This window comes from Cloeon dipterum, chromosome 4 (genome assembly GCF_949628265.1).
Source record: "Cloeon dipterum chromosome 4, ieCloDipt1.1, whole genome shotgun sequence".
NCBI lineage: Eukaryota > Metazoa > Arthropoda > Insecta > Ephemeroptera > Baetidae > Cloeon > Cloeon dipterum.
The window spans coordinates 22,905,046-22,919,860 of record NC_088789.1 but is presented as its reverse complement, the minus strand read 5'-3'; the positions used below and the strand labels follow the sequence as shown (position 1 = coordinate 22,919,860).

Sequence of the window (14,815 nt, the reverse complement as noted above, 5' to 3'; positions counted from 1 at the left end):
CACTAATAATATCATTAAATAATTTTTTCTTCTACGTGCCCGATTTTTGTGTGTCCGCATCGAAAATTCGCAGCCGTAATCTTGTGAAGTTTAGAGCAGAATTTCGCTTAATATAATATAAAGAGTCTCTTGTTTAAAAAACTCGTTCTCAAACCTCATATTTTCACTCACAAAAACGACCCATTATGCTGAAAATGGAGCTGAGAGCTTGAGGTCAAACAGCAAACAACTCGTTTAATGAAAAGAACTGCCTTGTTGGGGAGAAACTTTTTGTTTGAAAAGAAAAATTTGCAGGATTTTTATAAAGAAATATGGATTTACATGAAAAGTTTGGAGCCAATTTCCTCGAAAATTTGGGGAAAATTTTCTTTCCAAACTTTATAAGATAGTAATTTAGGCAAAGATAGGAATGATTATCACAATCTTTAAAAAAAAATACAATTAACAGCAAGAGAAGTCGTTAAGAAAACATTAATTTTTGTTTCAATAAGGTTTCAAATGAAAGTGGATAGATTTTAGGCAAAATTTTTATTTATTTGCATTTAAACCTTTTGTGAAAGCTCACAGAACTTTTCCACTTCTTAACAACATTTTTTCTCATTCCTATTTAACTCGCCCTTTTGATACTAAAATAAATAGTGATCCAGAAAGGATGCAGCGAGTGCTTTCAATTTGAAAACTACAAAAACTTATTATTTTCATTGATCTAGGATTATTTTCCTGCTTTTTACAACTCATTCCTCATTATTAGAGAGGAAACAAGAGTTATTTCTGATTTCCAATTCGAGAACTACTCGTTATTTTCTGCCTAGGTGTAAATAGTCTACCGAGAACTGCGATGTGGCACAATTAGCAAGCGCAGGCAAGAGACAAAACAATCGACTGAGTGCACTACTTTTTCACTCACTTTATACAAACATATTATTTGCATCTCGTCAGCACAACTGCACAGCTGCTGGCTGCTGTTACGTGTCGCTCCGATACGACACATAATCAATTTTCCGATCGACCCCGTTGGATTTCTCCGCGAGTGGAGTGATTACATGCGCGCACCCAGATTGTTCTCACCAGCGAGCAATGTAGTGTGCATATTATATATTAAATTCACTGCTCACGGCCGGGGGGATGGCACAGTTGTGGCCAGGCCGCCGATCGAGCAAGAATCGTAAAAAGCAGCCGCCGCCGCCGCCGTTGCCGCGGGTTTGAAACCCAACGCAAATCGCGGCGTGAAAGGCGAGCCCCGTGCGAGAGCATCTTTTTGCAATTGATGCTGGCAATCCTTTTTTCCGCAGCCGAGTGAGAAAGGACTGAATCCGATCCACTTGCCATACTCAGCGTGCGTGCCCACATATGTAGGCAAGGACTGCAAGGAGAAACAGTAACGCACCCGCGGCTCCAGTTTCGCGCACACGACCTTCTTCTATATATCTTCACAGCGCCTTAATTCAGTAAAGGAGAACAACAACGGCGTTGTTTGCACTGCAAATGTCAAGAGTGCACAAACAGGGTGCAAAATATTGCAAGCAAAACACGCATTTTTTTGCAGAGACAAAGGCGACGGTCGGGTTTGTAAGACGCGCTCGGCGAAAGTTTTATGGCTTCCTAAGTGCGCAAAAATGGACGCGTTTGTTTGTTTTCTGGAACAATGCTTTGAACTCTTCGACTCGGCTTGGTTATTTTTAAACTTGAGAATATTTCCAGATTTTTTTAGACGATTTTTGGGACGATATAGTTGTTTCAATAGTTAAAAAGGACGAATTTATATTGAAAAATATTATTTACATGGCAAGCAAAATTTTGTGCGAAATTTGAATTTCGAGTTCTTCAATTTAAACGAACGTTTCCTTTTGAGCACAAAAAACTTGCCTTTTAAGATTTAGAGGTTTCCAATTTTTAGAGCGAAAGGAAAATCAGGATTTCAAAACAAATTACCAAGGTTTTTCTGCACTGTAGCGATTTGTTCGTTAGTTTTCGGTCCAAATAACTCAACCTGGCCAGTTTGTAACCACTTGCAGAGTTTTATACTAACAAATTAAAGTGGAATTATACTTAATAATTTTTTGAAATCGTTCCTAAAATACACTCAAAAGTTTGAAAAGAGACATATATTTTCCAAGTTTAAATTTGCAAGAAATCGGCTTAAAAGTTAATCGGTAAGAAGTACTGTAGCTTAATTAAAAATCATGATTTATTTCGTCGGAAGGAAGATTCGCAAGCCAGTGGATAAATCGCGAGAGAAGATTCGAAACTAACCAAAACATAATTTAAAACCCATTTAACGAGTAATGCGGCAAGAACTGAAATTTTATTTTTACTAGGTCCTGTTATGATTTTTTTGCAAATTTTCAAGATGAATTATTGTTGATAAATTCCAAACTATATATTTAATGGAACACTAGAGTTGAAATTGCAAAATGTTATTCTTAATTGCCCTGTAAATATCCATTCGAATAATTTGAATTTTCTTTTAAAACATTTTTTAACAAATTTAAAAATACATTTTTCTCATTTTTTATAATTCATATTTATTATTAATTACATCAGCTCAATAATAAAAGCTAAAAGTTTTAAACTAATTCAATTTAATAGGTAGCATCTTAAATTAATATTACTATTTTAAATCAGTTACGTCTTTGTCTAGCTTAATCCCCCTCGAGCAAAATGCATTGAATAATCTCACTATATATATTTTATGTTTTACCTACATAATTATTTATCATTCCTTTCACTTAAATTGCTGACATTATAGTGAATTAATGCTTGGCCAGTATGACGACACCAAAGAATTTTCTAACGCCATTACAATTTCATGAGTTACGGCATGAAATTAGTCATCAATTTTTACCATCGTCCATGATCCTTCAACGATCAAGCAAAATCGATCTTGGCTGCCTCATAGTCGCTTTGAAATTATCGGCGCTTGCTGTGTTGTTGTTGTCGTGTGCTGTGCTTGCTTGATTTTTTTAATTAGAGAGCACAGTAGGGAAAAGTGGTTTTCTCAGTTAATTGGCGGCCGCTCGCGCATCGAGAAAATATCTGGAGGCCGGTTAAAATAAATTAGAAATTAGAGTGCATTGTGCTCTTGATCTCTAATCTCGATCAAAAGCAGCAGCAGCATCTGGTTCTCGTTTTCTCGGCGGGCCGCCTTGTCCAAACATGGTCATAAAAAGCCCGACAGCACAACAGAGCGCGCAGAGCCCAAAGGGAGAGAAAAAGTAAAAAGCGACACCAGCTGATAAGTGAAAAAGAGCAGCTGCTCGCAAGGGCATGTGCCACCACCTCCCGGCTCAGGTCCAGGTACAATTATGCAACACGCACCTGTGTTTTCGACCGAAAGGAAACGAAATCTGGAGGCGCAGCTGCTGCTGCCCAGCACCGGCAAACGCTTTTGTTTCAAAGCGCCAAATCGGAGAGTAGAAAATCACTTGGCGTGACCAGGTTGAATTGAATAAAAACACGACTTTTATTCAATAATAAGAAGTGGCGTACGCTGTTGTTAAAAAGCCGAAAATGATGCCTGCCTGTCGTCACTTTTTACTTTTTACTGGGAAATGATTCATAATGTTTTTCTGAGACCTGTGAAAAATGTTGAAAATATTTTGTATTTTCGAAAGGAAAATCAACTGAGGGATGTAAATACCGACAACTCCTCCGTTTTCAAACGAGCAGGAGATCTGTTTATTCATTTCAGTTAATTTTAAAGGAATGAATTTGCTGAAAATTCCCATTATTTTTAAGAGCCGACTAGGCAACAGAATCCAGACTGCTTATTTTTGCTCTCAGGAGTTTCTTCTCGATTATTAAATTACAATTTTTAGAGTTGGCTTTTAATTAAATTGTAAGTACGTATATAAACCATGTTTGATGAGTTTCATTATTTTGTTTTCATGGTGTGATTACAAAAAATCAAATCTTAGGATGGAATTAGATATTCTCTAAGAATTTGAAATCGTGTAAATTAAAAATGCACTAGAAACGATTAAATTTTTCCTATGCAATGCCTTAAAAAATATATTGATCGGTCTAGGCTTCTTTCTTCAAATTTGAAATTTAACATCAAGTCAACAAAATGTTTTTATTGTGTTTTGTACTCGATGAAATTTCTAAGAAAAATTAATTTCTGATTTGTTCCGAGACTAAACCATCTAGACAACTTAAATTGATATTTTTAATCGAAAATCTTTTCAATATTCAAATTTCCGGTAAAGTTTTTCTGCACGCAGCATAAAAAAATTCACCATGAGATCGAAAATTCAGAGCTCAGTTGGGTTTATACCTCTCGTCCCGAGATTGGCTGTTTGGCACTTTTTCGATATTTTCTTGTGTGTCTGTTATTGTTGTTTATTCAAACTAACAACCAGGTGTGCGTGTCGGATTTTTTTTAATTTACAGGCGAACAGTTTCTTTATTTCTTCTTTAAAAATATAACAGAGTGAACCCCTTTGTCCTTAGAAAAATAGAACTTTCTTAAGGGATGCTCGTTTAGAAATTGTCGTTTGACCTTTTTTCACGGTCTTTCACATTTCCAAAATAAATGACTCCTTCTGGCTGACCATTTTGTGTTATTCTAACAAAGATATCTGGTCGCTACGGATGTTCATTAATCATTATTGCCAAGTATTGAGTTTTGTTTCTTATTGTTGCCTTCTAAACGACTTAATTAAATATCCATTCCATTAATAATTGCGAAAATTTAAGTTATGCTATCCTAAAATAGCCTAGAGATATTACATATATGGTTTAAGATAAAAAAATAATTAAAAATCCTCGAAATCTTCTTTCCTTATTCCTAGATTGAAATTATGTAAAAATTAAAATGTTTTTCTAGTTTCAATAAGAAAATACTTGGAAAATTCCAAAGCTCAGTTGACTAGATTTCAAATTTAGATTTAAATTAGTTGCTTTTGGTCTCCATTTGTCAAAAATCCTTTCTAAATCGTCATATCACGAAAACTCAAGTCATTTTCCGTGACTCTTTTTAAGTTACGGGACAAGCTACAGTGCTCATCATTTATTCTAGCTGAGCTGAAAGCGTCTTAAGTAACAAAAATGACAGATGTTGCTTCCTGATTAAAATGCATGAATTGTACAGATTCGTAGGCGTGCTAACAACTGCTAACTGTGCAAATTGCATAACAATCGCGGCTGCTGAAAAGTGCTCAATCACTGGAAAAACGCGGCTTTTCGCCAACTCCACCCTTTACCGTTAGCCCACACGATGCAATGTATGTGTGTATTTTATAATCCGAACGATTGTGTTTCGAGATAAAACGCAACAGGAGAGCGAGCGAGCGAGTGAGCGAGCGAGAGCTGGTCCAGCAGCGTCAAGAGAGAAGTCGTGCCGTGTATGTACCTTTTTGCAGCGACTGCACGAGCGTGATTTCATAAAAACAGAGCGAACGCAACCACCGGCCAATCAGGTTTCCTCCCTCGCCCGACAGAATTTCCGTGTAAATCGGAGAAAAAAATTACCTGCAGAAAGAGGAGCATGGGTGGCCGAGGGTGCCGCTCATAAGTCTGGCACGAAACGCGGTGAGGAAGGAAGAGGCAAAATCCAAATCCAAGCGCGCGTTGTTTGTTGTTGTGGTGTGCGTACTCTGCTGTAGCGCTAAAGACTGACGACAGCGAGCGCAAGCTCACTTCAGCCAGACACTGCTCTCGGACTCGGAGCGGCCAGACACTCACCTTTGTCCCCCCCTCCCTCTCTATATTTCTCTCTCCGCCGAAGGTACAGTACACTCCAGTACAAGCAAACAGCCGCCAGCGCTCCACCAGCACTCTCGGTTTCCTTTATTCCAGCAGTAAAAGCGTTTTGTAACATTTTTTGCGGCTCCTTGGCATCGTCGCGCTGCTTATCTTTCGCATCTCCGCCGGCTACAGCAGCGAGACTAATGTTTAAATGAAAATCAGGATTATTTGTGCAATCCTCGCGTGGACGAGTCAAGGATTCGGTAATTAATAAGTTGGATTTATTTATTCTTTAATAAATTTTAGCAAACCAAGGCTAAAACGAAACAAAATTTTGAAAATAAATTTATGTCGGCATGACTCGTTAGCTATTTAAATTTAACTGCTTCAAAACTGTCGAGGAATACCATTTTTATTTCTTTGTAAGATAGGATCGAAAACTTTATCCTTCCCCAACTAGAAAAGTTGATTTTAATCAAAAATCTTGGCTGATTTCATTTTTCTATTTTAATTTCGAGCAAATATAAACTTTGATTTATTATTTTTTTTATTTTCACTATTCAAACTAACATTTATTTAGCAGGCTCATTTCCAATTTGCATAAATTGTGTCTGAGGTAATTTAAATTGCATATGTATCTAAATTAGTTTTCTATTTACCGGTATTAATGAATTTATTATTAAACGCATAATGCATGCGACACTAATCCTATACAATCAATTCTTACAAGTCTTTGCTGCTGTTCTTAAACTAATTCTTTTTACTACACATTTCAAAATATGATATTTTTCATACTGTTCCCCACAAAATCTATACATTTACAAATCTCCTGAGGTTCATAATGGTACATCTGAGTTGAATGAAATTCATTCATTAATTATAATTGACATTCACAACTTAACTACAGCAATTGAAATATGTAGGTTTTTGGAGCCTTTTGTGAATAAGGGCTGGAAAAATATTTAAATTAAAAGGGTTAAAAGAATTTAGAAATGATTGCTCTTGAGAATAATGAATGCTTTGCTGCGATTTTTCCTAACTTTTATAAAAAATGCTCGTTTGAGCCTGTTTGGACCAAAAAATCGAATCAGCGTTTCCACGAGAGATTTAATTTCCTGTGTAATTTTTTTATCTTTTTGTTGAACACCATATATCTTATTACGTTGTTAGTGTACTATATATAGGTGTCTAAAAAAATCAAATTTGATGAAAAATGTGACGCCGTTTTCCCAGAAAATCTGGGTGAAATCTGGATATAAGTCAGCCTCTTGGCGCTTTTGCAAAATTAAGATATAATCTCGAGTTCCAATGAAGCTAGAACAGTGAACTTTGTGTAAAAAGATGTCTAGTTTCATTGGAACTCGAGGTATAATCTCATATATATGTAAGCTCTGATTTTTAAGGCTGATTTTTTATATTTTGCACTGTTTCCGGGAAAACGGCATCATACCATAAAATGATCAGGATGGTGCTAAACAAAAAGTTGAAAAATTGCGGATGGTTTCAAATTTCTCGAGGAAACACTAATTGGAATGACATTATTTCGCAATCAATTTGCCATATATGTATGTGTGACATGTATTAAGAGTTATAAATCATCAATAGAATTATATCTCAAATAATAGCTTCGAAATTTTCATGAAAGGCCTTTACAAATAATATTACCTTCAACTCTCAAATGTGCATTAAAGATCAACAAGCTAAGAAATGATAAATTTTGTTGCTGAAAATTCCAAAATAGGTATGTGAGCTATGTAAATATTTTCTTTACAGGTGAATTTTATTTTTCTTTGTAAATGAATATTTTACAGTTTTAGGACTGTGTTTTTAGAATCGCGATCTGTAGTCATGTACTTCGCTTTAGCAAATTTTCAATCCTAGCTGGATTGCAACTTTTCTGTAATTTTCAAACTGTCAAGGAAACTCTTTTTATATTCCCTCACATTCGAAAATGTGCCGGTATACCTCCTAACTTCAAAATCCATTTATTTGATATTGAAAAGGAGTGTTTTAAAGAAAAAATTTTTCAGTTGAATTTCAATTTTTCTCACAAATGAAACACAGACTGTAGTTTTTCTGCAATCTTCGATTTTTAAAAACAATTTTGTATCCCTATCCTGATATTTCATTAGAGCAATTATTCAAATACATTTTTCTTTCAGTTCGTTTAAAAATAATGATTAGTTAAGTGTATAGAAATTTTCTAGCCTTCTTATTAAGATAAAAAATAAATATATAATATCCAAGTTATGATACATTTACTACCCGTATGGTGGGTTTGTTGACATTGACTTGCTATCAAGTTACGTAAAACTGTTTTATGTTTGTAAGTTCAAACAAATGCATACATACCAGCGAAGAAATATCAAGGCTAAAGTTCTTTACAGAAAAAAATTACATGAATAAGTGATGAAAAACATCAAAATAAGAGCTTGTTGTTGATTCAGACAAAAATTTCATCATTATATTGCGTATCTCAAGGTCTTTTATTGTTATATATTCTCTCCCCTCAATCGATTGAGAATTCCATCCCTGCGCCGAACCGGAAATGCCGACACGAAAAGGTATGAGACGATTATTTATCTCCCAGGGATGGACATCTTGACTGACATAAATACAGAGAAGAAAATTTATTATAAAAGGAACTCACCGTTTTAGAAGTCGACCCCTTGGCGAGAATTAGAGCGTTTAGCTGCGTTGGTCTCGTCGTTCGTCTGTCTGACTGTGAGTGACTGAGGGATGAAATTTTGTGGCAAATGATAGGGGCAGCAGCTGTTGAGTGGAATCGAGACGAGCTAGAGACTGCTATGCGGGAGCACCCACACGACTGAGCGTCCGCATCCACTCGACGACGGCGGCTCGAGTTAAATAATTTTCACATGAAGCTCCCCGTGCTGCTGGCCGACCGCTCGGAATAAATAAATAATACGATAATTCGCTCGCTCGGTCGCTCGTTGCTTCTCTCGTGAGGGTCACGTTGCAAAATGTGATCAGGCCTCGTGTGCCGGTGTCGCGCGCGCGGACAAATAGGATTATACGCGAATGATGTGCGTCAACCACTGCACCCGCCCGCACCCACCCGCACCCACCACCACCAAAACAAAGCAAGCGTGAAATCGCCGGACGAAAACGTGCCTCGCCTGATTAATTAGACACCTTTTCCGCGTATTTTGTATCTCAGGCAATTGAAATTAATTACTTCATAAAGAAATATTTTATCTTATCAGGTTATAAAGTCTCTTATAATAAGACTTTTCTGTCTATCTCACAATCAGGAAAGACCAGATTTAAGGAGGTAAAATGGATGAATTAAATTTTCATTAGGAGGAAAGCAACGAAAAAATTATTTAAATTTACAGAGTGATGGGCTAATGAAGCAGGGTAATGCGTAATGCGACGTAACAAGTAGGAGAAGTCAACGTCCGACTAATCGAATTAACCTTCTTGCTGATATAAACGGATAGGAATCGTTGAGGCAAAATAAATCTCATCTGTTGAGTATATAACGCATGCAGCTATACATAAAACGTCTTGGTAGCGGAGAAATTGCGCATATTTATGTGTAGCACAACAAACAAAAATGTTCTTAATCCAAGAAAAGGGCAACACCCAAATTCCAGGGTTTTGGCGGGGTATTGACGTTGACAAAAAGACTGTTCAGTGTTTTTTTTTTTTCGGAAATAGCAGCCCTTGTCAACCATTGCGTACAATTTAATTAAAAATATAACGCCCCCGCCTCTTTTATCATGGCTTCTTTCTTTTGGCCTACATGAGACGTCTACAACATTCTTTGATTTCAAATTACTAAAAAAACGTAAAATAACATTACTAACGAATGCTTTTTTTGATTTTTCACCTGGTAGAAATAATTTGTTTGCACTATAGTGATGGTGTATATTTTTACCAGCTGAAAATTAAATTATGCAACAAATTACTACACATTTTTTAAGTAATTGACTAAAAACATCATCTTCATCACTTCTATTGGCAAGCGTTAAATTTAAAACATTTTTAAAGGGTTTTGTGATCATTATCAATTATAAAAAACCATACTAATTGAAGGGGATTAATACTGCTAAATCCTAAAAAAATCCTTGTTATCAATTCATTAACAACTCATCTCTTAGGATTCAGTTGAAGCCAAATTTGACCTAAGTAGTACTGTACTTTTTTTCGTAGAAAAGTGGCTGCAACGTTAGCATGCTTTTCAAATAGCGAGGACTGTCTCCTTACTTGAAATCTTATTTTGTTTCATAACAGTTTCCCTGATAGTTTTCAAACAGTGTTGAACAGATCTTGACGAGAGGAATCGAAATCTACCAAGAAAAGGTGGTCAAGCGCTGTAAATGTTGGTGAAAATTAAAAACAAAAATGAATTTTTTACTGTAGCATGGTGCTGTTTTGATTATTGCAATTTATAAAGTACAAATAACTGTTTTTTTTTTGTTTTTTTGCTCTTTTTATCCCTGTCCTCAGACCGGGAAGGGCGCGCACTGCACTAGCACGAATGCTGAAACCCGGGTCCCAATAACACCGCGAACGGATAACATGGGCGCACCAGGCCGCACAGGGACCCAGCCCACTCAAGTTAATCGATCAACTACTGCTTATTGCATCCAACAATTCAAATAATTGTCAATTGTCGCCCTGTAAATTGGGTCTATCCATCATCATCAGTATATTTTCATTGTTTCCAACCATAGATCCGAATTTTCAACATTGCTGATTTACTCAAATATCATCAAAAATAATTGTGGTGAGAATTTTGGCGCTGAAAAATCTTCTTCAAAAATCTTCTCAAAAATCCCCATTTGAAATCAACTAATTCGTGAAAAAATTATAGGGACAGTTATACATATTACAGAGAAAAATTCAGCACTTTTGCTTAAAGTTAATGTACACATAAATTTTATTGTGATTTTCAACATTACACTTACATCTTAATCGTAGGTGAATATGAGTAATCTCATTAAAATTTGTTGCTTACGACAGAGAGAGATACAAACAGCTCGTGAACAATCCAACAACTCTCCACTCGAAAAAGGGCATCTTAATTTTAAGTATTTGGAGCCAATGATGGGAGAAATGCGCTGTGGTTCTAACACACTCTTCGCTAAATAGTTTTGATAGTAAAAGATTGCGCATTAACAGAGACCAAACTTGGAAAATTCCGCTCGAACCGTGAACCTTCATCACATTTTTCATCATGCTAGGTCTGTGAACATGACACTCACTGGGTTGTGGCGCTGCTCTTGCCCTGCGAAAAACACATGATGCTTCTCGCCACAGTTACCGCCGCCGCTCGCCTTTTTGAGTTTTTCGCTTTTCCTTCTTCTCTTGTTGCGCTTGTTTCTGCTTTTCGCTGCAATATGTTAAATACAAAGCAATCAGAAACTATCTTCCCAGAAAGTTCCTAACAAAAAAGAACGAATTTGTTTGAAAATTACCCGACACATGTTTAATCTATTTTTTCAATTAATATATTTATTTTGTTTCTGAATTATAAATGTGTATGTACATTAATGAAAGCGAAAAAGGCAAAATTTACAAGCGATCAAGCTATGGAAACGTCGGCAAATTAAATGATAGTTGAGGCGTACTATACACAGCTTAAACTTTAACCATTTGAAATCACGTTTGCATTTGCATGAAGTCCACATTATTAAACTGTAGAGCATTGAACCGATTAAAAACCATTTCTATATTATATTTTTACCAAGATGTAATTTATAATATTTTTTGTAAAATATGTCAGGAATTACGATATTTTATTTTTTTTGTATTTATATAATATCTTCTAAAAGAACACGCCATTATATAAATTTCAAGTGAAATAATTTAAAAATACAACAGATCACTGCAACTTGCAGATTATTTTGATAAAATATGTGTTATTAATCATCCCTCACAAATTCTTATTGACTGGCAAAACCAGCAGTGAAAATAACGGGTAAAAAGAAAATAAAAAATGCATTCCTGCTTGAATAAAAAATTGTAACGAAAAAATGGAACAATTAGACTGATCTTCTGTTTCAGAAAATTGACTAGTAACTAACTTATTAATTCTCTTCAAAAAATTATTTAATCTTTCATGCACCAACAAAATATTCAATTTGATGAAAAGCTAGTAAATTTTACCTCTCCAGAACTTAAAGAGAAAAATATTATTTGGGTTATTTTATCCTTATTTTAAGTTATCAGAATAGCATAAAAAATTAATCAATTCAGGCACTGAACTAACCGGTCCTCCTTGTCTTTTTCCTTTTTCTGCATTGCCTCCTGCTTGGCACGCTCACGTTTCTCCTTGTCCGCTCTGACTACGTCCTCGAAGTTAGTGTTCTTCTCAATATTCGCCTTCGAACTTTTGTTGGCCGTTTTTTCGGCCACGGCGGCTGGTCCACTGAGTGCCGCCGCATCTTCCTGGTCCTCACCGTCATCATCTGCATCAGCAACCTTCAATTCCAACAAGAGCCATTTAGAAAAACGTTTGATAGACTAAAATTTCAAAATGTACGCATGGAATTTGAGAACGAGAAGAATTTTAAATTATTTTTAAAGCGTTTCAAAATTTTTTAAATAACCTGAGGTGAACGTTTGTCTGCACATTGAAATTTTAAAGCGCTTATTAGCATGCAGTTGTTGGTATCCAACAATAATTTAATTCCCACAAGCAGTTTTACTTAATAATGTATTGCAACAATTTGTTTCAATTATTACAGAATGACGAAAAAAGTTCACCAATAGGGACTTTAAAGGTTTCAGAAGACTATTTCGTCCTGGTCCCGGTAAAATTGCGCAACTTTCAACAACCAAACGCGAATTTCCTTGTTGCAAGAAAAGGTCAACAATCAATTCGACAATGAAAATTTGGGTGTTTGTTGAACGTTGCGCAATTTTAACGGGACCAGGACGATTTGAACCCTAAAAATTGTCTTATAATACAATTTTAATTGTGTAAGACGCGTTCTGAACAAATAGAAATTTCAATACATAGTTGAAATTTTCGATCATAAAAAGAAATATGTTTAATTTTATTATTTCCAAAATTTCAATAGAAGCTATCCATCCTGAATTAATCCACGTATTCAATTTTAAATTTTACAAAGTCGTGATTTAATATTTGAACCATTTAAGTTAACTCCAAATCCAAAATTTGGGAAAATTCACAACAGGATTGGATAACACAGTCAAATTTATGATTTTATGTAAGATTTCAACTGAAAAAAACTAGTTTAATTATTTTATAACACAATTAATTGCATCACCAACTTCTCGTTTCACCATTCCTTGTTAAAATACAGGAAAAACTGATTAAATGAGTCGATTTGGGGATCAGACCCAGCATGGTCTTGTCTATCTTTCTGTGAGAATCCAAAATATAATAAAACTGAATAATAATTTAAATTCAGCAGCTCCATACGTTTTCATATTTAAGTAGGATCGCTTCCTTCAGCTTGCGTTCCTCCTCAGTGTAGTTTCGGACGGCGATGGTCGGCTTGGCCTTGCTCTCCATGAGCCGGACGAGTCTCTCGTCCACGTCCTCCTGTTTGGCCTGCGTCGCGGCCGCCTCTTCCTCCTTCAGATTGGAGAAGTGCTGCCATTTCTCCACGATCTCGTCACGGAGGCTGGAAATCTGGTTCTCCTGCGAATACATAGATAGTTTTGAAAAACAAGGGATGAGCACACGAGCCAGGGGAGGCGACGTTGATACGCACGGTTATTCCCGAGAGGAATTCTTTGAGAGACTCGTTCTTCTCGTCCTCGGGGTCATCGCCCTCGAGAATTCCTTTAATGTATGACGAAAAGACGGCTTCGTCCGTGTTCAGTGCTTGTAATTTGACGGTCAACCAGGAGTCGAAATCATCGCCGGCGAGAGCGCAGGCCATTTTTCTTGTTTTGAAATAAGTTTGCGTTGGTGGCCGCTTCGAGCGCTGCCAGGCTTGCCGGGCCTGTCTGCTGATTTGTGGCGCGAGGGGAAATTCTCATTTATTCTCGATGGCATTGATTTTACTAGAGGGAAAATCACACTATGTGCGTGTGCGTGCAGTCTGAGGTTCAACTTTGTGACTCGATGGAATAAGGCAATCGTAAATTAATTAAAAAACTGGCAATGAACTTTTTATTACCGGTGATTTTCCACCGATCAGATAAAGACACGTAAAGACACTCTTAACTACTTGTCTTCGGAATTTTTAACTATTTGTGCAAGAGCACATAAGAATAAAGGGAATTACATGTATGGCATGTAGTTAACCAATGAGATATGAAAAAGATAAAAATTAAAAATACTTGTGTAGAGGTCCTCTGTCAGAAGGATTTTGAAGAATGTATGACAAGTCTTAGCTTAGAAATCGAAAATTTGGAATTATTGTGTCAATTGATTGCCAATAATCCTTGATCTGATATTAATTAGTTTTTCAACAAAACTAATTTACCTAATTTAGTTTTTGTTTTCTATTCACAATGCTTTATGAATATCTGAATAATGTCAAGGCAATAGCTGCGATAATTAAATCATTATATCAAATTTTTATAATTAATTGGATCAACACATGAAACGGAAGATTTGTGAGCCAAATCATTTGGATTTTGAGTCTAGCTTTTTTAGTTCAATCATTGAGGAATTGTAGTGATAGATTGTACTCATCTCGTTCCGGATAGTAATCACTGTTTCAAAATTAAGAAAATTAATTAAAATTACTATTGAGAGGAGAGAAATAAAATTACTTAACACGCTTTTCAAATTTATGAAGAGGAAATATTATTTCGCACACTTTCACGTACTGTTTCGCACCTCAAGCCTCATAAAATAAAATGAATCTGTACAGAGGATTTCACCTCACTGGTCGTGAAAAACATTTGATAGACTTGGATGCCAATACTCGCCATTTGCGAAAACTTTTTGTTGGAACCAACAGATAACGCCACCGTATACTACTTTATGACTTTAAAGTGGAATGATACTGGGCAACAATTGAAAATTATTTAAATTGTTGGATGCCACAAACAATTGATCGATTAACAATTTGTTCAACATTTTGCAATAATAAAAAATGGACCTTCTTACACTAAAAATTCAAATTTTGCCAATTTTCTCCAAAATGTATAGTGCTTGAACATATTTTCT

General features: G+C 35.8%; 2 protein-coding genes across 4 annotated transcripts in view; both read right to left on the bottom strand.

Moving 5' to 3' along the window:
• Positions 1-8,560, bottom strand: part of LOC135943392 (dual specificity tyrosine-phosphorylation-regulated kinase 2-like) — a 46,972-nt gene extending 38,412 nt beyond the window's left edge. For 2 of the 3 annotated variants that reach the window (XM_065489896.1, XM_065489898.1), the window contains exon 1: positions 5,473-5,639. The gene's annotated coding sequence lies outside the window, so the exon portion shown is untranslated. Of the gene's footprint in view, positions 1-5,472; positions 5,640-8,338 lie in introns of those variants that run through there. The other variant, XM_065489897.1, reaches the window with a different exon arrangement.
• Positions 8,561-10,567: 2,007 nt separating this feature from the next.
• On the bottom strand, positions 10,568-13,700 carry LOC135943014 (coiled-coil domain-containing protein 43). Its single transcript, XM_065489399.1, has 4 exons — positions 13,404-13,700; positions 13,109-13,330; positions 11,930-12,141; positions 10,568-11,050 (listed from the first exon to the last, which is right to left on the bottom strand). The coding sequence occupies exons 1-4, from the start codon at positions 13,572-13,574 to the stop codon at positions 10,978-10,980; spliced, it is 678 nt and encodes a 225-aa protein (XP_065345471.1). The 5' UTR covers positions 13,575-13,700; the 3' UTR covers positions 10,568-10,977.
• Positions 13,701-14,815: the final 1,115 nt, after the last annotated feature.